Source organism: Lacerta agilis, chromosome 1 (genome assembly GCF_009819535.1).
Source record: "Lacerta agilis isolate rLacAgi1 chromosome 1, rLacAgi1.pri, whole genome shotgun sequence".
NCBI classification, from domain to species: Eukaryota; Metazoa; Chordata; class Lepidosauria; order Squamata; family Lacertidae; genus Lacerta; species Lacerta agilis.
In genome coordinates this window covers 70,818,864-70,841,659 of record NC_046312.1, presented here as the reverse complement: position 1 = coordinate 70,841,659, position 22,796 = coordinate 70,818,864, and the positions used below count along the sequence as shown (strand labels likewise).

At 40.6% G+C, this 22,796-nt stretch overlaps 2 protein-coding genes across 4 annotated transcripts; one reads left to right on the top strand and one right to left on the bottom strand.

Moving 5' to 3' along the window:
• Positions 1 to 1,054: 1,054 nt before the first annotated feature.
• Positions 1,055 to 2,514, bottom strand: C1H18orf21 (chromosome 1 C18orf21 homolog). Its single transcript, XM_033154104.1, has 2 exons — positions 2,310 to 2,514; positions 1,055 to 1,782 (listed from the first exon to the last, which is right to left on the bottom strand). Exon 2 carries the CDS (start codon positions 1,667 to 1,669, stop codon positions 1,061 to 1,063), a length of 609 nt encoding a protein of 202 aa, XP_033009995.1. The 5' UTR covers positions 1,670 to 1,782; positions 2,310 to 2,514; the 3' UTR covers positions 1,055 to 1,060.
• A 2,214-nt stretch (positions 2,515 to 4,728) lies between these two features.
• SPTY2D1 (SPT2 chromatin protein domain containing 1) lies at positions 4,729 to 22,251 on the top strand. 3 transcript variants are annotated; one of them, XR_004426996.1, is made up of 7 exons: positions 4,731 to 4,908; positions 12,835 to 12,949; positions 13,864 to 15,345; positions 17,325 to 17,487; positions 17,977 to 18,054; positions 18,748 to 20,394; positions 20,433 to 22,251. XR_004426996.1 is itself a non-coding variant. In XM_033154079.1 (6 exons), exons 1-6 carry the CDS (start codon positions 4,849 to 4,851, stop codon positions 18,842 to 18,844), a joined length of 1,995 nt encoding a protein of 664 aa, XP_033009970.1. In that variant the 5' UTR covers positions 4,731 to 4,848; the 3' UTR covers positions 18,845 to 22,251. The 3 variants fall into 3 exon arrangements, 2 of the variants coding, with proteins under 2 accessions (XP_033009983.1, XP_033009970.1); XM_033154079.1 differs by having other exon boundaries at positions 18,748 to 22,251; XM_033154092.1 differs by lacking the exons at positions 17,325 to 17,487; positions 17,977 to 18,054; positions 18,748 to 20,394; positions 20,433 to 22,251 and adding an exon at positions 16,193 to 16,436 and having other exon boundaries at positions 4,729 to 4,908.
• Positions 22,252 to 22,796: the final 545 nt, after the last annotated feature.

The following is a 22,796-nucleotide window of genomic DNA, read 5'->3' as shown; positions in this document are numbered from 1 at the left end:
ACTTGTTGCTTGGCTGTTCCTGCTGGAGCACCAAGTCTGGTTTGAGATGACAGAGTGCCATCTAGTGATCAGATTAGCTGTTCTTTGTTTGTTTTTAAAAAGCTAGTACATGGTAGGAGTGGGCAGACTCAATCCTAAATTCCACAAATCCTAGTTTATAAAACCAACTCCCTCATCCCCAAAACTCTTTTGAGTTCTGCTTCCTAGAACTGTGCAAATCAGTAATTTACAAAAAGGGCCAGATACGCACTCAGAATTAAGGATCTTTGCATCAATCTTGGCCCAGGGAACTGAGCTCATAGTTCTTTCAAACACATACCCCCCTTACACCTTTATTCATTTAAGCAGCCTAATTTGGGGGTGGGGACGTTCTTGCCATTACACAGGGGGGGGGGAATGACCCCGCAGGCCTCTAAATATGGTTTGGCTGCAACTCCTACCATTCCTGCCTGATCTTTGCTCACGCTGGCCGAGGCAAGTGGGAATTGGGACTCCAGCACCTGGAAGGTCAGAGGCTCCTGACCCCTTTATAAAACCATTGTGAAGTCAGAAATCTTTTTTGGTTACTGCAAAACATCTAGAGATCTATTTTCTACCCACCTTTAGCATAAAAAATCACCACCTTCTCTCAATTCCATGGGTGTGCATGTGTGTATTCATTTCATCCCAGAGGGAAACAAAGCTTTCTCCCCTTCCAGTACAGGAAAGAGACGAGAAATCTACTCTCTTTTTCTTTCACACATATCAGTCTTCCTGTTATAGTTTTTGGAAATCGTGGGGGGAGTAAATATACAAACAGCTTTTCTTAAACAATTTATTCATCATTCAAAAAGAAAACATTCCATAATCTTTTTAGAAAAAAGGCTTTGGAAAGAAGGGGGGGGGAGGGACAGTTACCGCCCCTATTTTTCCAAGGTTTTTTCCAGACCTTTGCTCCTCTAGTTTCATAGTACTTTGCTCCATGAAAAACTATAGTTAATGCAGTAGCAATGGGCTTATTTTTAAGAGATGCATTCCTTTAATTAGCTGCAATTATGTTACATAAATTATTTCAAAAAAATTAAAGTGATAATAAGAAGTTTTTGAGGTCCCCCTTATTACTTTTTTTATTTTCTTCAAGATGAAGCAGTCTTTTCAGCTGTGTGAAGTGGTCTTTGATGTTTCTCTGAGTCCTGGAGGAAGAACGAGGTGTTGATTGACCAGATGATGTTCTGGAATTTGGTGTCCCTCTGTTGGATCCAGAAGGACGGTGTCTGGCAGGTGTAGTTTTGTTTGAAGACTTCCCAGCTGATGCCATTCTACCTAAACCTTCTCTACTATTCCCAGAATGCCTTGTTGTTTTCCCACATGCATTGCAGGTAACCAGCAGAACATTCTTTGCTTCCTTGTACTTCTTCAAAAGCTTTGTTTGTTTTAAATTGAGTTTGTAGCCCTTTGCTTCCCGATTAAGTAGTTTTTGTATCTGTGGAGTCACCCTCATTTTAGGCATTAGACGTACCCTAACATTACCTGGAAGGAGAAACTGGAAACAGTAATGACACACTCGGTTCAAAGAATCTTGGGTTTTGTCTTCTATGTTGTTGAGTGTCCACAGTAAAAACTGTGCTTGGGCAGGGCAAGTGTCCGCCAGCTGCCGTGCTGCAACTTCCAAGAACTGCTGCCTGCCCATCGTCTTGGGACAGATACAAATGTCTGTGGCAAATGGATGAGCTTCAAAGTGAGTGGTGATGGAACTGGTCAGGACTCCAGCAGCCCACTCTCTGGCACCAATTATGTGACTGCCTGCAGAAGCAAAGTTAAAATAAAATAAATAAAACGTTGTAAGAAACAGTTTATTGCAGTTGGATTAATAGCTTGCAATGCAATAGATGTAAGAAGACCATTAAACAGATGCAATTAATATTATTTTCCACTGCAGAGTAAACACAAATGTGGTTTCATTGGTGTGTTGTGCCCGTCCCTGGTACTCTGGATCAGTCATCACTTGCCATCAAGCACAAGTGTCTTCCCCATTTTTTCTCTTTCAGTGAGTGTTGTTAACTGTGAAGGATAAACGAATATTCTCCAAAATTATGACTGGCTGCCAAAGCAATTATTATTTGAGGACATTCAAAAAATGTGCATCCAATCACACATTGTTCTTATGTTATGTAGTTTCATTTTTTTTATATTCTAAATCACCTGTGATCCCCAGATGAAGGCCAGAATATACATTTAATAAATACATAAATAAATCATATGGGACCCATTCTCTTGCTGTTCAAAAGGGTTGATCAATGAAGGCTGAAGCAGAAGAAAAAACAACTTACTATCTGTCTGAACTTCAGCTGGGGAGTTGCCTCTGCATCAAACACCCTTGCAATCAAAATTTGTATTAGAAAGGCTTTAGACAGCACCTGTATGAGAATTCAGAATAGAAAATTCAAGTAATAAAACCCAAATAAAAACAGGTACCCCTAAGAGTCTCAAAGAGAAGTAATCAAATCACTAGCCTTGTATGCACAACTATGGAATTTCAAGTTACAGACTCTTTGGCCGAACTTACATGCAATGGGGGTCATAATTTAGTGTTATGTGCATGGATCTTAGGCTTGTGTGCCCTCCCAAAAACGCTTAGCATGAATGTAATCCTCTATCCCAAATTGCAGCCTGATCTGGCATGGTCAAGGATGAAATAATCACTTGATTCTGATGGCTGTAAACTGACCCCCCAATTACTGAAAGGGCTACATTATTTTTTTGGGGGGGGTGGAGTCAGAAACTCTGGCTATAGCAAAAAGGATCAGCTACACAGCAGATCATTACTCAGTACAGAATGATCACATCGAGGCAGCGGTCACATTCCAGGGCTGGCATGTATACACAAAACACTTATACCCGAACCACCCCTGTGTGACCATCCTTACCTTCCAAGATGTGGCCATACTGTACAGCAGAAGATTAAAAAGATGATTCTGTAGGGGTCTCACAGGTCTTTGCAAGAGTAACATAAACTAGTTGGCATACATGAGCATAAGGCCATGTGGAACAGTCGAGTTTAACAAGTACCAGGCTGCCAACAAGGTCAAGCTAACCTGAATCAAAGTTTCAATATGCCAATGTCAATTTACCACTGTGTGACTTTACAAAATTTACTGCCAACTGCTATTGCTGCAAGAATGATGCTGGCATGATCCATTTCTGCACTAGTGCTAAAAAATAGCTTTGTTGTCAAGTTATGACCACAAACCAAATCATTTTTGTACTGACCCAAAACAAGCTGAAAAAATAATTGATTGTAGGCCTACAGAGTACTGTGTTTTAAGAAAAATACTGGTCCTTTATCCCTTATGGGGTATCCAAGAGCCCGTATAGAGTCCTTATGTAGGTTCTCTATCGGTAGGAGAAAATAACAGAGGCCAACCAGAGAATATTGAGAAGCAAAGTAGCTAGTAAGCATGATCTTTATTAAACTGTTGCAACAGGGTCCCCCACTCCCCTCACGCAGGGAGGGAGGAGAGGAACCCTGAACAATGGTGTGCAAGCTCTTATATAGTACTTTTGAAATTGCCTCCCCTGTAGCTCAATACTCCCCCCCCCCCAAAAAAACCTATCATACATACATCGCAGAGGTCTACAGCAGAAAACCTGTCTGTCAGGATACCTGATAATGGTCAATCATTGCTCAACCTGGGCAGTCTGGCCATTCTTCTGTGATGGTAAATACTTTAGTTCCTGAATCTCTTACATATATTGATAGTTTGCTCAGCTTAACAGATACTTGCCAGGCTGTATTTGCTATTGGAGGTGTAAGCCACTACAGTCCAAAGACAACTGGAAAGCTTTTCCCATTTCCTTCCTCCACGCAGAGAAATATTTGAGGTCAATTTAGGAGAGTGAAAATGAACATTTATTCTATATATATAAGACCTTAGCATTCCTATAACAACTGGGAAGACTACAATCTTGCACACCTCTCCTTTGGAAGTAAACGCATGCAATGAAATGGGATTTACTTCTGAGTAAACGCACAACAAGAATGTAGGCAGTGGCCTTAAGCAGAGTCATAACTGCCAACTTCTCTCCAGGGTTTCCAACAGCAGTCTTTCCCAGCCCTACCTAAAGATGCCAGGGCTCTTCCACTCTGGGGTACATATGGCAAATAGACGCCACACTTGCCACACGCACCCCAGCCAATTTGTAGCACTTTACCAGCTCGAACGATTGGCGGCGGTAAAAGCAGAAGCCACAGCAAATGAATGAGTGAATGAAAGCAAGGCAGCAGGATCCACCACAAGCAATAACAATCAATGAAGAACAGATATAGAATGAGATATAGAATGACTCACCTTGTCAGCCCAGCAGGTACCCCCATTCCCCCCCCCCAAAAAAAACACTCTCGGTAGGAAAACAACATTAACCCGAATCCTTCTCCGGCAGAGGACCGAACTAACACAGCATTTTAAACCCGAGATGAAAACCCCACCGCTCTATTGCGGGCACGTGCGAGCAAACCCCTGTTCATGTCACGTGGCGCGTCGGAACACGTACTCTCCGGAAGAAGGGCGCGTGCGTGCTTGCGCATGGAGTGGAGTGGCGGAAGTGACCTCACGCTCGTTTAACCAAACGAACAAAAAAAAACCTGGTTGACGATTACGAGGTGATATAAGGGGTGGAAAGAGGCGCTTCGGGGCCGGAAGTGAGGAAGGAGGGAGGCAGGGAAGGAGGCGTCTGTGAGGAACTTTTTCCGTCAGCTGGGCGAGGGAGGGAAGGAGGGAGGGAGAAGGTCCTCTCGAGGGGCAGCAGCAGGAGCGGCGAGGCTGAGCGGCGGCGCCCCTCTCCGGGGGCGAAAGGGCCACGGAGCCCAGGATGGATTTCCGCGATATCCTTATGGTGGCGTCGGAGCAGCAAGGGCTGAGCGCAGTGCCGGTGAGAGCTGGCGGGGGCGCGAGGGAGGGAGGCGAAAGGACGGTTGGCGGGGTGGGGGGGAAGAGGCGACGGCGACCGCCTCTCGAGGAACCGGCTGCGGCCCGTCGCTTCCATTCTGGGTCCCTCTTCCTCTTTCCCAGCACACGCGCTCGACCCTCCGCTCTCCTCTAAGGGGACTTTCTTCTTAGGCTCTTCTCAGGCTCTTCTTTCTGACTCTCTCGCTCCCAGCTGCGCGCACATCCCGTGTTTCCCGTGCGCGCTACTTGCTCTGCTTTCGTGTCGCTAATCTGTTCCTCGCTCAGCTGCCGGCGCCCAGCGAGAGGAGCCTGTTCGGCGAGGTGTTTCCGGCGGCGGGGGTGGGGGGAGGAGGGAGAAGAGACCTGCTCAAATGCTTTTCTCGCTGGAGTCACAGAAAGATGCCTTTGTTCAAAAGCTGCTGCTGCTTTTTCCCGGATAGCGAACACTTTACTTCAAATCCCTACCCTTTCCTTTTTTTTAAAAAAAAAAATCGCAAATATAAACTTTAAAACTTTAGAAAACGAGACCCAAAAGTTGATTTGCGGTTACCTCTATATATTCTAGGTTGCTAACCTTAAAATCGTTTTCCAGTTGATCTGAAGTTTGGCCTAAAACCGTGGGGCTAATGTTTGCACTGAGGCGGTAAATGTCCAAGCAGAATGTGAGGGTTCAGGGAACTTTTTGGATACTAACCCCATCACTTTTTCTTTTTTAAAATTATTTTGACAAAGTAATAATCAAAAATTAAAAAATTATAATGTGCATCCCACCACCTAGACCTTTCCATTGTAGCTATCCAACCTCCTAAAATTTCAACACCTCTTGCGATGGTTTGACTCCTTTCAAATTCTACAAACACCCTGACATGTGCAGCAGGATTTTCTGGGTGTAACAACAACAGCAAAAGCCAGCCTAAGCATGCCTACTTAGACTTTAGGCAGATGCTTGTTAAAAAATAACAGCTGTAGTCTATTTGTGAAACTCAAATGTTGCAGACAGCACATAAAATCAAGTTGTGAGTTTTATATTTATCTGACTTAGGCTTATGGATGTGGGACTATCTTTTAAAGAATTGGAATACAAATGGATATCTAGATTTGTTGTATCATTGGATGGCTGTATGAGAATTACAGTTAGCAAGGAAGTACTAAATGAAAGAGTTTTTAGGATCATGGTGATCATTGCATGTTCTTCTGGCAAAAGGTATAATACAAAGGAGCTTACAGTGGTACCTCTGGTTACTAGTGCTTCAGGTTATGAGCTCCACTAACCCGGAAGCAGTGGCTTCTGGTTGCAAACTTTGCCCCAGGATGCAAGCGGAAGTCACGCGCCAGAGGTGCGCGTGCAGCAGGAGACACCATTAGTGAAAGCACACCTCAGGATAAGAACGGTTTCAGCTTAAGAACGGACCTCCGGAACAAATTACGTTTGTAACCAGAAGTACCACTGTATTGACAGTTTCTTTCTGCCTTTTCCCAAAGAAGCATGTTGGGAAGAATATCCTGAGAGTTATGCCACCTTTTTTAGTATCTTAAAATTGGGTATCAAATATTTTCTCAAATACTGGGTCATGATGATCTTTTGGAAGCTGTTGGTAAAATTCTGGTAAGAGACAGTGCCTTTAATTTTCTCTTTCTCTCTCCCCCATCCCATATAATTAATCCAATGCAGCATTAAATAGAATAGCCTAAGCTTGGTCCAGTGCACCATGGGCATAGTAGTGTGCATGAAGGATTTCCTATTTGTCAGAGGTTCTCAGGCTTTTTATCCTGGGGGCCCTCTGGAGATGGCTTCAAATTACACTGAGATCCACCAGTTACAAAATGGTGTTTCAGATGTAGAGCCAGTCACACAGTGGTGACAGAGGCAGAGTTTGGCATACATAATCAGTTGGCAGTTACTCACATCACTTTCTACTGATATCTGATCCACCTTTGGAAATTGATAAATTATTTGCCACAGTATTTTCCTTGTGGCAGGGAATTCCATAGCTCAGCTTTCCTCAAGCTAAGTACATACATTTGCTCAGCCTCCCCATTTTAGGCAAATTCTGCTTATCCAGAAGCTGTATGTAGAGAAGGCCTTTTCATTTATATTTTCCCCTTCCCACCCCCCACCAATGCCTCTCAAAGTGTTTTTACCCATCTGCTGCATTTCTCCCCCTAATTCGCTTTCATACTCAACTTAATTCCCTCCATACCAATCTCCCAATATTTTTTTATCCCAGCTTTCTGATCCTTTGATATTCAAACCTTTTATATCAGCTTCTCTCATCCTCATCCTCTTCCTTTCTTTTCCTAGTTTATTTATTATTAGTTCATTTATTTATTACCATAAAAATGAATCTCTTATTTCAGTTTCTAATTTCCATAAACACTTACTCTGAATCCTTTCCTCTCAGAGAAGGGAGGGATTGCTTCACTTCTCTCTCTCTCTCTCTCTCTCTCTCTCTCTCTCTCTCGTTTGCTGGACACCAGAGTGCAAGAAGTTGCTGATACAGGCATTGGTCCAATCAAAAGTCTATCACATGGTTAGGAGACTGGGCAGGTACCGGTAATTGAGAAGGCACTGGACAGAGTGGCCCAAGACCCACTAGTATGCACCCAGCCTTCTGTTTGAGGGAGCCTGCCCTAGACTAGAGCATAACAGAGCTCTATTCTTCCTATGGGGTTAGAGGGAGCAGACCATTGTCCCTTCATCACTCTTCCTTGGTCAAGTGGAGTGGGACAGAGAGACTGGCTAGAGATTTTGTTGTAACCTTTGGAGACTTTTATGTGATGCCACATCCTCAGGGGATGGATCAAGCCCAAGGTATATTTTCTATGAGTAGACAGCATGATGATTTAAATGCCTTTTGCTGGTCTTTTTATTTAGTCCATGTCTTGATTTTAATTCTCCAGAAAAACACGCAAGTCTCAGTCTAATGAGAAAACATTCTTATCTTTGTATCTCATTAACAGTGTCAGTTGAAATATTTATTCTAATGTCCCAAACCTTTACCAGTGCTGGGTTGCTGTGGTTTCCTCAAATAGTGTGCAGCTATAATCTTTGCACAGCTGACGTAGGAAAGATGATGTACTAGCAATTCTATTTTAAATGCCTTACAAGCAAATCAATGCATGCTTACTTTGAAATAAATTCCACTTAAATCAGTGGGGCCTACTGTCAAGTACGTGCTCATAGGATTGCAGTCTTAGACAAAAGCTGGATACAGGGAAAAAGGCTGGGCAGCAAATATATCTTGGGCACCCTTAGCACAGTTGCACCAAATAGCTGTTCAATGTGCATGTCTACTACACATGTAAAAAAAGTGTCTTTTAACTGCTCCATACAACCCCCCACACTCCATTTCGATTCTTATACCTGACCTTCAGTTTTCATAGTAGGTTGTATAAGGTGACGATATGTTTTTTAGTCATAACATTTTCTCCCCTAGTTGGAGACTGCTCTCCTAGATAAAAGGTGGATAACCTGTGGCCTTTCAAGTCTTGCTGGGCTACAACTTCCATTATTAGCCATGCTGACTGGGGCTGATGGGAGTGGGGAGTCCCATTGCTTGGAGAGTCACAGGTTTGGCAACCCTGTCACAGATGCTTTCAGGTCTTTTTCACATAAATCTTATCCCATTTCTATGAATAGTTCATTTTCAGCAATGCCTTCTTCTGTTTTAGTAATCTGAAAGTTTGGGCCATTCTTCAATTTAATATAGATTAAATAGAAATTTGAGTCTTGTAAGTGATCCTGAATATACAATATAGATTTCAACATTTACTAGATGAAAGGACAGCTGCAAGTGTGAAGGGTTGGGCGTGAGAGAAAGAGAGAAATTGGTGTTCTTTTTGGGAACCCTGACACAAAACAAAGAATTAGATGCCCCTCTACAATTCTATGAAAAAGAAACTTCAGGTGAAGCTAGGCCTTTAATTGGTATAAGTGGACATGGGGACAGTCCCCTAAAAATCAAGGAATGACTGCAACTTGATACAGAAAGCATTCTTATATACTACACGTTTGATTACTATTAGCGATTCATGTGGTTGCAATAAAACTTTCTATAATGCAGTCATATCTTGGGTTACAGCTGCTTCAGGTTGCACGATTTTGGGTTGCACACCACGCTGAACCCAGAAGTACCAGAGCGGGTTACTTCCGGGTTTCGGCGCTATGTGCAGAAGTGCCAAATTGCAACCCACGCATGCGCAGACGCGGCACGGCAGGTTGCGAACGTGCCTCCTGCGAACGTGCCTCCCGCACAGATCACGTTCGCAACCTTAGCGTCCACTGTAGTTACATCCCACAGTTGTCTAAACCAGTTAGAAATCTCTTAGCTACTTTGAGCCCTCCCCAACCTTCTCATTATAATAATATTCATCAGTGTCCATCTATATTAATTACCTTATTAGCTGTCCACAACATCTGCTTTCATTTATTTTGTGATTAATACATCCATTCTTATATATTGAAATAATATTAATTGCAATCGTTCTGCCTAGCCAGTCTCCCTTCAGCATTGCTATGGCAATTGACCTCCTTGCATTCTTTCAGTGTCAGGACACTGGCTGCTGCTTGTTCCTACCTAAAAGCAAGTGAGTTTTTTCCTAATGAAAGGGTTAGTAAAAGTTCATGCAGCTTTTGCTAGGCTACAATATATCAGGAAAATGGAGTCTAAGCTACTAAAAGGGATTTAAAGAAAGCAAGAAACTATAGGTTCCAAATAGGACAAGTAAATGGAGTTTTCTCTTTCAAGAGAACATATTATATATTTTGAAGAAGCTATCAGTAAAGTTCATGTTTTATTAAATGCATATTGCCAGTGTGTGTTGATCGTGATCTCTTCATGGGGAAAGTGATTTGATAAATGAAAAGGAATCACAATTCACAATAGGGGTGGGGCACCTGTGGCTATCCAGGTGTTATTGGACTCATCCTCCTATCTGACCCAGCCAAAATGGCCAGTGTTAGAGATGGTAGCAATTGTATTCCATGAATATCTGGAGGGCCACAGGTTCCCCACATCTGATTTAGAAATACAATTCCTGAAAGTGTATTTCTCTTAAAGAGCTTGTGCTGAATGAAAGCTCAGAAATGATTAATAAAATCTTGAGCATTTACTACAATTTTATCTTTATTGTTGACTTTGGGATCATCTCTTCCTGTAAGCTAGCAGAGTTAGTTAACATTTGCTTTCCTGTGGTTGCAGTCCTAGGCAACATTGAATGGCATTCAGAGGTTCCTTTCCTCTGACAGGAAGTCTGCTCCTCCAGCAGAAATAATCTTTCTGTTCAAATTATCTTCCATTGGAAGAGAAGCATTGGATCCAGCTCATTAACTTTGAAAATCTTACTTATTTTACATCTGAGTAAACATGACTCGGGTGGCGCTGTGGGTTAAACCATAGAGCCTAGGGCTTGCCGATCGGCGGTTTGAATCCCCACAACGGGATGGGCTCCTGCTGCTCAGTCCCTGCTCCTGCCAACGTAGCAGTTCGAAAGTACAAAATGCAAGTAGATAAATAGGTACCGCTCCGGCGGGAAGGTAAACGGCGTTTCTGTGTGCTGCTCTGGTTTCGCCAGAAGTGGCTAAGTCATGCTGGCCACATGACCCAGAAGCTGTGCGCCAGCTCCCTCAGCCAATAAAGCAAGATGAGCGCCGCAACCCCAGATTCGTCTGCGACTGGACCTAATGGTCAGGGGTCCCTTTACCTTTAAACATACATGACTAGCATTGGACTATTATAATGTATGTATTAAATTTTCCTGAAGGTAATTTCAGATTTGAGACACTTTTAAAACCATTATCAAGAAGTAAGCAGTTACTGAAATGTTACTGCTAAGAAGGATTTTAGACTGAAACTATTCTTTGCTAGATAGTGAATAAGCATGTTCATGATCATTTATATGAGAAATAGAAACAGTAATGTATTGCATCATGTCTCGCTAAAATTATAGAGCTGTTAGTTCATCTCCCTTAGGGAAAACCATGCTAAGCAATAATTAGCTGTTTTCAAAATGAAGTGACTAGTGGGGCTTAGTAATGCTTCCACTGATAGCTCAGTTGTTGCTATAGATAAGTCAAGATCTGACCCAAGTATGTAAATATCTATTAACTTGATTTAAAAAGTAGTCTTTGTTATTGTTCAACACATAGGGTCTGTGTAGCGTAGGGAGTGAATCTGGCCAAAGGCAATGTGATAGTATAAGATAAAAAGAGAAAGTATTTTCAAAATTTGAATTATAACATTTAGAATTTCTACATGATTTTGTCGTCTTGTTAAGCTGTATTCAGAAGTAGCATTGGGATCTTCAGATAAAGGGCTATTGCATTCTTCAAGTTATTTTTTTAGTTTCACAGCAACTCTGTGGAGTGGGTCATATTTCAGTATCTGGCTCAGTCAGGGTTGTGAGATTTCTTAATTGTACTTATGACAACTGTCTACTTCTGTCAGAGTAACTTAAAGAAAAGCCAGGTGGTGGTTTCACTCTTAGTTTGGAGAGGGCAGTGTTTTAAAAGGCACCTGCTCTCTTTTAAGGAGGGGATAAATGCTAATTTTGGAGCTAACATAGTTTTGAATCATTTTCACCAATATTTAAAGGCATGGAGGGTGTACAGTGGTACCTCGGGTTAAGAACTTAATTCGTTCTGGAGGTCCGTTCTTAACCTGAAACTGTTCTTAACCTGAGGTACCACTTTAGCTAATGGGGCCTCCCGCCGCTGCTGCACGATTTCTGTTCTCATCCTGAAGCAAAGTTCTTAACCCGAGGTACTCTTTCTGGGTTAGCAGAGTCTGTAACCTGAAGCATCTGTAACCTGAGGTACCACTGTAATCAAGTTTTACAAAATGAACTTTTAAAGGCCTTTTTTTCAATTTATAATTATTGCTTAAATGCTGTGTAACAACAGCCATCTGCAGCTTGCATATTGCTACAGCTTTCAACCCTACAGTTGCCATCTGGAGCTGCTCAGAAAAGGATAATCAGTGTTTTAAAAAGCACACCAGGAGAGTTTGACCTGTGCTTTTCGCCACTGCGGACAAATCTTTGTATAAAGCTGGTACTTTTATCAAATAATGAAAATGGAATGTTACTGCCTGCCTTGTTTGTTCACTGAGTTGTTGAAGGAGAGAACTTGTAGCTGCAGTAGACTTTTATACCTCATACAAGCTACATGTTGTATAAAGTCTTGTATTAAAGTATTTATTTCATTCACGTTGCTCAGTCCCAGCTGCTGCCAACCTAGCAGTTCGAAAGCACGTCAAAGTGCAAGTAGATAAATAGGTACCGCTCCGGTGGAAAGATAAACGGCATTTCCATACGCTGCTCTGGTTCGCCAGAAGTGGCTTAGTCATGCTGGCCACATGACCCGGAAGCTGTATGCCGGCGGCATTTCCGTACGCTGCTCTGGTTCGCCAGAAGTGGCTTAGTCATGCTGGCCACATGACCCGGAAGCTGTACACCGGCTCCCTTGGCCAGTAAAGTGAGATGAGCATCACAGCTCCAGAGTCGTTTGCGACTGGACTTAATGGTTTAAGCACCCCCCAAATAAATCACAAATTAAGTACAAAAACTCTACTTGCCTAAGCACTGAGACATATTTTTGAATAAAATATAGCCTGTGTTGTGTTATACCTATGCCCTTCTGATGTTGTTGTACTGCAATTTCCATTAGCTCCAACCAACATAGCCAGTGGTCTGAGATGATGTCATTCAAAATGTTGTGATAAGATGGTTTATGATGTATTGTGGCATGTGATTGTGGCCAGTGCTAAGCACCTTAAACACCATTGAAATCAATTGCTGAAAAGGCTTTTATTGTTAAATTGCCCAAAGCCCCCAATCTGTTGTGTATAGTAGCTAAAAACCTAGAGCCCCAGACATTGGTGTGTAGTTCTGACATTTTGTCTCTTTTCAGAAAAGATACAGTTTGGCAGTAGGCCCTCCAAAGAAGGATCCAAAAGTGAAAGGTGTTCAGTCAGCAGCTGTGAGAGCTTTCCTCAAGCGTCAAGAAGAGGAACAAAAGAAAAAAGGTATATTTTAAAATTATCTTTCTCCTCCCAAGAGTCACTGTCACTTATTTTTGGTGATAACTGTCTTCTGTTTCCTTTTTGAATATTGTTGCCATAGTTCCCTCATGTTTGGATGTGTATTGGCTTCTAGAATCCTGTGAAAGTAGTGGCAAAACTTTAAAAGTTGGTTCATTTCCTCCCCTCTGTTCTGGATTTAGAACTGGATTCAGATTACTGAAGCCCATGCACGGACTTCTGCTAGCACCACAAGGCTTCCCACCTCCCCCATCAATGGCTCTGGGGTAGTACAGCATGCAGCGAGCAGGGAGAAGGGGAGATCCACCAGGCAAGCAGGAATTCCATCAATGCTGCTGGGTTGTTTGGAACAACACAGCATTGAATTCCTCTCAGTTTGTACAGTAGCTAGAAACTACAGCATCACAGAGATTGGTGCATAGTTTTGATACCCTGTTCTTTCGAAGCAAGTTTTATTTAACAGGCTTTTTTGGGGAAAAAATCCAGAAGCTACTGTTTTTGTCCATCTATTCCAGACTTCCATGCCATAGCACAGAACTGCACTTTGAAAGTCCTCCTCAGTTTTGCAAGCAGTTGCTCATGTACAATGGGGAGCTGCTGCCTGAGAAACTCAAACCCACAGCCTCCTGGGTGTGCTGAATTAATTGTGCAGTTCTTTAGATCTCAGTCAGCCCTTGTGTTTAAAGTAGAGCTCTTAATTAAAATTCTGCTGTGTTATTCCCAAGGGTAGCTTTTATGTTCTATGTCTGCTATTTGATTGCTTAGATAGTTTGTAGTCAGAATGTAATCTCTGAGCATGACCTTTACAATGCACACTAGCCATTGCAGTTTTTCAAGCTATCCCAAGATTTTTCAAGCACAAAAATATTTTTTACATAGGAACTTTCCTTCTTTTACAGTCATTGAAGAAAAAAGAAGGAAAGAAGAACTTCTCGCTAAACGTGTAGAGCTGAAACATGACCGAAAAGCAAGAGCTATGGCTTCACGGACGAAGGACAATTTCCGTGGCTATAATGGCATTCCTGTTGAAGAGAAGCCTAAAAAGAGGCAAGGCCGTGAAAACAGTTCTGAAGGGAACACAGAAGGAGGTGAATGCATGACAGGTGATGAAATGGAGCAATTTGAATATGATCAGACAGAATCTGAGCATGAAACGGAAGAATGTGAAGAAAAGCCATCCAAAGCACCAGTGAAGCCAAAGGTGCCTCCCAAAAGTGCACCTCCAACATTGAACTTTAGGGATCTTTTAAAGCTGGCTGAAAAGAAACAGTATGAACCAGTTGAAATAAAAGTTCCTCTGAAAAAGACAGAGGAAAGACCCATGACAGCAGAAGAACTGAGAGAGCGAGAATACTTAGAGCGGAAACACAAAAAGGGGGTTATACTAAAAGAGAAAAAAGCTGGGAAAGAAATAAAACAGGTCACTATGTCAAATTCTTCCAAGAAGGAATTTTTACAGAAGGAGCACATAAATGCTAAGCCCAGTAAGCATTCAGCAGACAAACATTCCTTGTCGAAAGGAAGCCTTTCCTCTCAAAGTGGTACTGACAAGAAATCCAAGGGACCAGCTTTAAATGAAAAGCATTTGAAGTTGTCATCTGCCTCCAAACCCAACCCTTCTGAGAAAGCAAAACCTGCACATAAGGTCCCATTGAAAAGCCCATCGAACAGCAGTCAAATTAAATCAGCATCTAATGGGGGTGGGAAATCTGGACCTAACTCCCATACCCCAACTTTGAAAACGACTGCAAATGGAATTCTCAGGCATCCATCTACTAAAGAAACTGGTCTGAAAAAAACTACTAGCCAAACAAAACCATCTGGTGCGGTTCCTTCCCAGCATGAAGGTGTTAAAAATGTCAGCTCCAAGCAAGCAAGCCGCAATTCAGATGCAGGAGGACCTCTTCCACGAGCAAAGAGCAGCTTGAGTACAGGTCCAGGTCGGCCAAGCAGCAGTTTGATTGTTGGACGTGGACCACAGGGCAATAGTTCAGGCATGGGACCTGGACGATTAGGTAGCGGCTCGGGAACAGGGCAACGAAGCAGCAGCTCAAGTGCGGGACTTGTACGGCCAGGCAGTAACTTAGGTGTGGGGTCTAGCAGACCAGGCAACAGTTCAGGACCAGTGCGTTCTGGAAGTAGTCAAAGCATAGGACCCGGGCGACCAAATACCGGTAGTCTAAATGCAGGACTGGCAAGAGGTAGTAACTCGGGATTGGGACCAGGCCGGCCAAGCACCACTTCTGTTGGAACTCTGAAACCAAAGTGTACGGTAGTATCAGAAACGATCTCTTCTAAAAATCTGGTACCACGACAAGGTAGCGGACAAATGAATGGAATGAGGCCATTTCCACAGCAGAGACCCAGGATCCCCCCACAAGGTATCTTTAAAGTTTGAACAAAAAATAAATAAATGAAAAAAATCCTTCCAGTAGCACCTTAGAGACCAACTAAGTTTGTTCTTGGTATGAGCTTTCGTGTGCATGCATACCTCTTCAGAAGAAGTGTGCATGCACACGAAAGCTCATACCAAGAACAAACTTAGTTGGTCTCTAAGGTGCTACTGGAAGGATTTTTTCATTTTGTTTTGACTATGGCAGACCAACAGGGCTACCTACCTGTAATTTAAAGTTTGAGTTTATGAATAGTTTGATATGTACTCTTTGTTTCATTCATACATTTGTTGTCTCACTGTAGCTGTTTTGACTTGGGGTTGCATATCTTCCAATCCAGTGCATGTTGCTTGAATGTGAGTTCCATTGAGTTCAGCGGTAGTACAGTACTCCGAGAGTTTGTATAGGATCTCATTCTACTATGAACTTTGTAAACAAAAAAAGCAAAGCAAAACATGGACTGTTTTTCAAACTACTTTGATTGCTCCTCACAAACATATGTATGGTAGAGTGTAGGAAACGTTGGACAAATTTTATGATCTTGTTAATGTCGGGTACATTTATGTGATTTCTGGCTTCTACAAGTTCATGCAAATTCAGTGTGAACAGGAAAGGCTGTAACAGAGATACTGTGGTTGATATTATTTCCATGATTGATTTAAGGGTAAGAAGCTCCCTTGATCTGAAGCATAGGAATCACTCCAGTTGGGGGAGAGCAGAGTTGAGCTTTATTTTTCTTGGAGCAATCCTTTGCCAAGGCAGACGGGATTTCAGCTTAATCTTTGCAGCAGTCAGTAGCCCTTACTCTCCCATAACAAAGGTTTTCTTATTCTAGATTAGCTTGCTGCAACTCCAGTGCTTGTGCTGTATGAAGAAGTGATGTCAACCATTTTGGAGAGGGAGACAGTGCTGGAATGCTGTAGATGTACACAGATAATGCTTTGCTGCTAAGCACAAATCATCCTTCGCCTTACCCTACTTTTCCAAATCTGGGCCTAACATGTCAAGCAGATGGAATTAAGTGCAGATTTTGTGTTGTAGTGTAGAGAAACTGCATGGGAATTATCCCCCCCCCCCAATAACCCAGGGCTATTCAACTAACCTGAATGTTGGAAGATTCAGGACAGAGAAAAGAGAACTACTGCATACAGCACATAGTTGAACTATGGAATTCATTTCTATAAGATGTGATGGCCACCAACTTAAATATGTTAAAAGTGAATTGGAAGCATTAATGGAGGATAGAGCTCGCCATGATGTTCTACCGCCGCTGTTGGAAGTGGTGCACCTCTGAATCCCAGTTGCTGAGAATCACAAGTGAGGAGAGTTCTGTTGCACTCAGGTCCCACTTGCAAACTTTCTATAAGCATCTGGTTGGTCACTGTGAGAACATGATGTTGGGCCAGTTGGGCCTTTGGCCTGATCCAGCTGGACTTTTTATGTCCTTGTGTCTGGTACATAATAATCTGTCTGGTACATAATAAGCTACCTAATAATGCTTGAAGCAAAAGGCCTGGTAAACACACCCCATTTAATATTCCTATTATGAGGAGGATTTCAAATTTGTATTCCAAGAGTAGATTTGTTGTGTTGATGCAATACGCCCTTGCATTTGAAAAGAACATTTCTTTTTGCCAAGCCGTTTACAGTGATCCAACTAAATTAGTTACTTAAATGAGTAAGTAGAGGGGATGACTAACTTGTGTGCCTTCAGATGATGATGAACTCACATCAGCCCCTGTCAGCCATGGCCAGCAATCAGAAATGATGGAACTTGTAGTCAAACAACATTTGGAGGGCCAAAAGTTAATCTGCCCCTGCTTTACAGCAATAGCTGCCCAGAATGTAACCCATGTAAAGCCTCATGAAGTGACACTATTAGCTAGTGAAAAACCAATGCAGCACAAAAAGTAAATGTTGCAGTGGGTTTGGAAGTGTGTATTACATGTCTGAATTTCACCCCTTAGGATTTCCAAGGCCATCTCTTCCACCTATTACTAGTAAAAGGCAATATGAAGATGATGAAGATGAATACGATTCTGAAATGGAGGACTTTATAGATGATGAAGGAGAGTCCCAGGAAGAAATCTCTAGACATATTAAAGAGATATTTGGCTATGATCGGGCTAGGTGAGAAAAATTACTTTGCATCATTTTATACCATTGTGTAGTTATGACAATCTCTATAACATTTATGTAAGGTGCATAAATAAAGTTTTCCCCGATACAGTTTCATAATTTAGTTGGCTTGAGTACTTTCAAAATTAATCAGGAGCTGCTTAAGAAAACATAGTTTGAGCAAAAGTTCTCAATTGTTTCTGTCAACTATAATGAAGGATAAAAAATATGAATGTGCATGTACTCAAAAAATGCAAGAAAAGGGCTGATATACTACTATATACAGCCTATTCATTTACTAGTATTTTTCCAAAGCATATGATTACTGAGACTAAAGGTCCCACCCCTGCACTGAAAGGAACTGACGTATAATTATAAGGTTACTTGAAACATATTACTGTTTTATTTAAATGCATATACGGTTCTGGTTCTGAAGCACATGCATTTATGTATTATAGCAAAAGTGAGCATATTGCATTTCCTTTTGCTTATTACCTTCAGATATAAAGACGAAAGTGATTATGCCTTACGTTACATGGAAAGCAGCTGGAAGGAGCAACAGAAGGAAGAAGCCAAGAGGTAAGCAGAAGTTAAATCTATCCACTTCACTCTCACAGATTTTGGTCATTCATCAAAAAGGAACAGTTCCATTAATGTGATTCCAAATAATGATGAGTTTGGAATCATTGTGAGCCATGGCAAGCAATGTGAGCAAAATGGTTGAAGTCCCTGTCAAGTGACCTCAAGTGAAGGGGAGGCTTTTGGGGAGAGAAGTTGTGGAAATGATTCAAAGTCAGCCATGAATATATTGGCATACTGTGGAGATCTGCACATTTTCATCACAGTGCTGTCAACCTGAAACCAAAAGCCATCCATAAAATTGAAATAAGTGAGGACAATGTGACCAACTTGGTGGAGAGATCAACTGGGATATTATTCCTGATGCATTCTTACCCATCTTTGTTAGTGCATAGACTGTAGTGCCTCATCATCCATGCTTGATTAGATGATACTCCCTGGGAAGGCTATCAAAGACTGTAGCTTCCTCAGAAAGTCAGTGATCTCCTGAAAACAGTTTTAAATATTGGGCCCAAATGGAGACAATGGTTTCCCCCCCCCCATTACAAATGTTGTTCTACTCAGCAAAGCTAAGACGATTATATGGACCAATTACTGCTATTGTAAGTTTTTAGCGTGCTTATTTAGCATATATTGAAGCTAAGACTGTAATTCTTGTACAGGGTGAGTGTAACTAAAATCTTTATTTTGCAGCTTGAGGCTTGGAATGCAGGAAGATCTAGAAGAGCTAAGACGTGAAGAAGAGGAATTGAAACGAAAGAAGCAGGCAAAGAAGCTGAGAACACATTAATCAATTTGCCATAGCTATGGTTTTCTTGTTATTCTTCCATTTCTCCCCACCCCCACCCCCATTCTGCTGCTTGTTCCAAATTTCAGCTTTAGTTGCATATGAAAGGGTAAAAACTTGAGTAGAAAATGGAAATATAGAAATATGGTTCTTTAATTTGACCCACAAATTCATATTTTTAATATTTGCCAATGCTTCCTTTTTATAAAATAAATGCACTAATTGAGAATATAGATGGAATTAAAGTGGAAATGAATGTTACTATTGCCTAAATTAGTTCAAGGATGCCAGCAGACTACTGACTGACTATGCACTGGCTTGCAAAAAGTGGGCCTTCACACCAGTACGACAGCCTGCATTCTTCATTTTACTTTAAAATGGAATAATGTTGTTTGTATCCTGAGTCAAGATTCTTAAATGTCATTCTTCCCATTCAGATAAAGCACAGATTAAAAAATTGTCACTGCTGTTCTTGATGTTGAAAGCAATATTGACCTGTATTGGAGAAGATTATTTGAAAAAGCAATGTTATCATGAAAGGTCATGAGCATTGTCTTCGCAAACTAATAGACTGAACCTATCCCCTAGAAGTATCTGTTGTGGAATAAACAGACAGCAGTGTCTGGCATGAAGAAAAAAAGAAAACAGCATCGTACATGCCAACAGAAATCTCATCCTGCCCCCCTTGCAAAACTAACTTGCTGGTTCTAGTAATATAAGGCTGTTTCTCTGGCTTCTTGAATTCAGTAGAGTCAGGCCTTGGGAAACCCTGTATCTATTCCCATGTGTTTGAAGTCTTCCTTGAGCTGATAAGAGTCAGTCCACTGCCTGATGTTTTCCTCTCCTGCTGTGCAGAAGATAGAATTGAACTACTTCGTGTCATTTAGAAATTATTTCAATAAGAAATGGGACCAAATGATGAGTTTGCCTTGTAGGTCTGGGATTTCATTGCCAAAAATAAAAATAGAATTATCTTGGGAAATGCAAACTTACATTTTATATAGATATATAATTTCTATGACTTTGGCTTAACTACATTTTAGGAATATTTTTAGAATATACCCCATTTTTTCAGTCTCCATTTCTAGATTAAGTGCATATTGCATAACAACCCCAAAGCTTGCTGGTATATATTACCAACTAGTTTATACCAAAATAGACACCAATTCAGTCTACACCCCTCTGATTGTAGGCATCTTTATAGTTATTCTGAACAGTTGTTCAATAAAGCAGCTGAATAGATTCCCCACAAAGAAACAGACCTTTAAAGTTTGTCAAGAGTTCATTTTTGTTGGTTTTTGAAAGTTTGGTTACGCACCAATTTAAAGCTACTACAAAAGTAACACAGTAATTGTATGTTACAAAAAGTTCTAGGTTTTCCATTTAAAAGAACTATGCTTTGGGATTTCAGTGTCATGTTTCATGTATTTTATTACTCTGGTGTCCATGATATGCTGTCAAATAAAAATAAAAAAAACTATTATGTTTGCTAAAAATTGCATCATCAGGCCAATAATGAAGAATATGATATTATTCTAAAAGCTAAAACTAAGGTTGGACAGTGTAGCCTGATTAGTGTTCTAGCGGAGAGGTGTTCTAGCAGAGGTTGGCTACAGTTTAAAGAATCATTGGAGGTGAAATTGTAATAAGTAACAGGAATGAATGAATTCAGCCTTCAAAATGGGAAGTGGAGTTTAATCAGGAGAATTAATGTAAAGAAAATAAAGAACCTTTGCATATAAAATCCTTCAGCCACCCCTTTTTTGTTGTTGGGTGGTGTTTGCTGAAATGAAACTATTGGGCAGTTGCTACAATTAGCATGCAGCTGAACTGGAACTCTTAACTTAAAAGTTACTGTTTTCACTTGTGCTATTTCCCCCCACTTGTCTATGTTACATCTTGCTGTGGTTAATATATACACACATGAATCTGGGAAATGCACACATTTGTCTTTTTAATTCATTCAAGGCAATGACTGTTGGAAACATGACCAAGCTGCTGTTCATTCTATAATTATTCTAATGTGAGGACGTATCTTAATCATCAGCCCAGGTACAGTCCTCAGCAAGCTGAATAATTTGTAGTACCAGAAATCTTAACAGAAATCTTCATTATTCACATGCATGTTTTAACCACGTCTTGCAAGTTCTGTTCAAGACTGTATTCTGAAACATTTCAGTGTTACTTGTCTTGTAGAAGATAACATAATCCATATTGCCAATCTTCTTTTATCACTTTAGAACTTCCAAAATAGAAACTTGCCCTGAACATGAGAGTGATCATGCATTCTAGAGAATAATTGTATTCTCTTTTGAGATGATGAGCTGTTTAACATGTCTGTTTGCATTATTTGCGTATGGCAGGAAAATATTTTTCCCGTCATTTTTCTTGGTTCTTCCCCTTAAATAAAAATATCAATTACTTAATGGTTCATTACTCAACTAGAATATTCATTTCTTCCAAGGCATATACAACACTGAAGCAAAAGAAACAAATTGAATATTTTCCTTTTGGAGGTGTCAGGCTTTTATAGAGAGGTCATAGATAGCATTAGCAGAGCTCTAGTCTAAGTTGCTGATTCTGTTCAGTGGAATATGTGCCTTTTTTTAACATACTTTAATATTTCCAGGAATGTAGGATAAAGAGAATTCTGCTGTCAAATATGTTTTGTTGATGCTTGATCATGTGAAATAGAATAGTTTGTTTATAAAGTCCTTCCAGGTCTTGTATTGCACAACTACAGTAGTTAGTATTTATTGATATTGCTGCGTAAGTAAAACTGAAGGGCACTTTGTATTTAATTAAAACTTAATTTTGCAATTTCCTTATATGTATTTTATTAAGGCTGTACTTACACTTTTTACAGCAGTATCTGACAGAAGCCAGGGCAGCAAGTTTCATGGAAAATCCTAGCAAACAACTCTGATTTACAGGTATTCTTTAATTGGGAACTCTTTCAAAATGTATAAAATATTATTTTTTACAAGCCCCTGATTTTTATCCAGCATAACTAATTTTTATTTGGCTTTGGCTTTCTGTAAATTTAATTAACCCAAAGTGTATTTCTACATATATAGCAGGAGACCAAAACACTGGAAAGAAAATACAGTCTTGAAGAGACGAGTAAATTAATTGTGATGACTATGTTGGATTTCTATTTATTTTGTTGAGTCAAAGTACTACAATCATGTGTTAGCATATAACTGAGGATGCTTCTAGATTCCATGTTCTTTTTTGTGTGAAGCTCATTGTGTTTAACACAATGTGACAAATCAGGTAAAAACTGTTAACCTTATTGTTTTTTTCTGGTGCTGTCAGAGTGTATGCTTTTGCACATTTGAAGTGCAGTTTGAAAGCAAATTATGTATATAATAAATTACAGACATTAAAACATTTTATTGAATTTTTCACTGCTTTGTGTTAATTTGTAGGATACTTTAAAATACTATGGTGTTCCTTCCACAGGACTCCTTGCAAAATAGTCTTTGATCCTTAATGTTTGCACTTTCATTCTGTTATTAAGTGTCTGAGCCACGCAGAAGCTGCTGGAATTTATTAGAGCATATTACAGAGTATCAAAATAGCTGAGTTATTAAATAGCAGATCAAATATTAAAAGTTTTAATTGGATGATGCCGTTTCTGACTACTTTTGTCATAGTCACTAATGTTAGGGAATAATATTGACTGAGTTCAGTACAAATACTGTGCTATAGTTCAGTAATGTATCTTAATGGAAAATTAAAAACTGGAAAAGGAGTTGCCCATTGAGCTGTAACACAGCATATATCTGTTGAATTTCATCTTGATGGCTTTAGCCCAGTTAATACAAAAATCAAAAACCTCACATCATGCTTGCCATATCACGACTGTACTTTGTATTCTGTAATTGCTTCCCTAAATCAGTGAGGGAGCCAAAGAATCTTAGATGTTAAACTGAAATAATCATGCAAGCCC

Excerpts from the sequence above, each read along its gene's own strand:
- C1H18orf21 (XM_033154104.1), bottom strand. The coding sequence starts at position 1,669 with ATGGGCAGGCAGCAGTTCTTGGAAGTTGCAGCACGGCAGCTGGCGGAC.
- SPTY2D1 (XM_033154079.1), top strand. The coding sequence starts at position 4,849 with ATGGATTTCCGCGATATCCTTATGGTGGCGTCGGAGCAGCAAGGGCTG. Across the intron at positions 15,346-17,324 it reads ACCCAGGATCCCCCCACAAG|GATTTCCAAGGCCATCTCTT; the intron begins GTATCTTTAAAG and ends TTCACCCCTTAG. Across the intron at positions 17,488-17,976 it reads TTTGGCTATGATCGGGCTAG|ATATAAAGACGAAAGTGATT; the intron begins GTGAGAAAAATT and ends TATTACCTTCAG.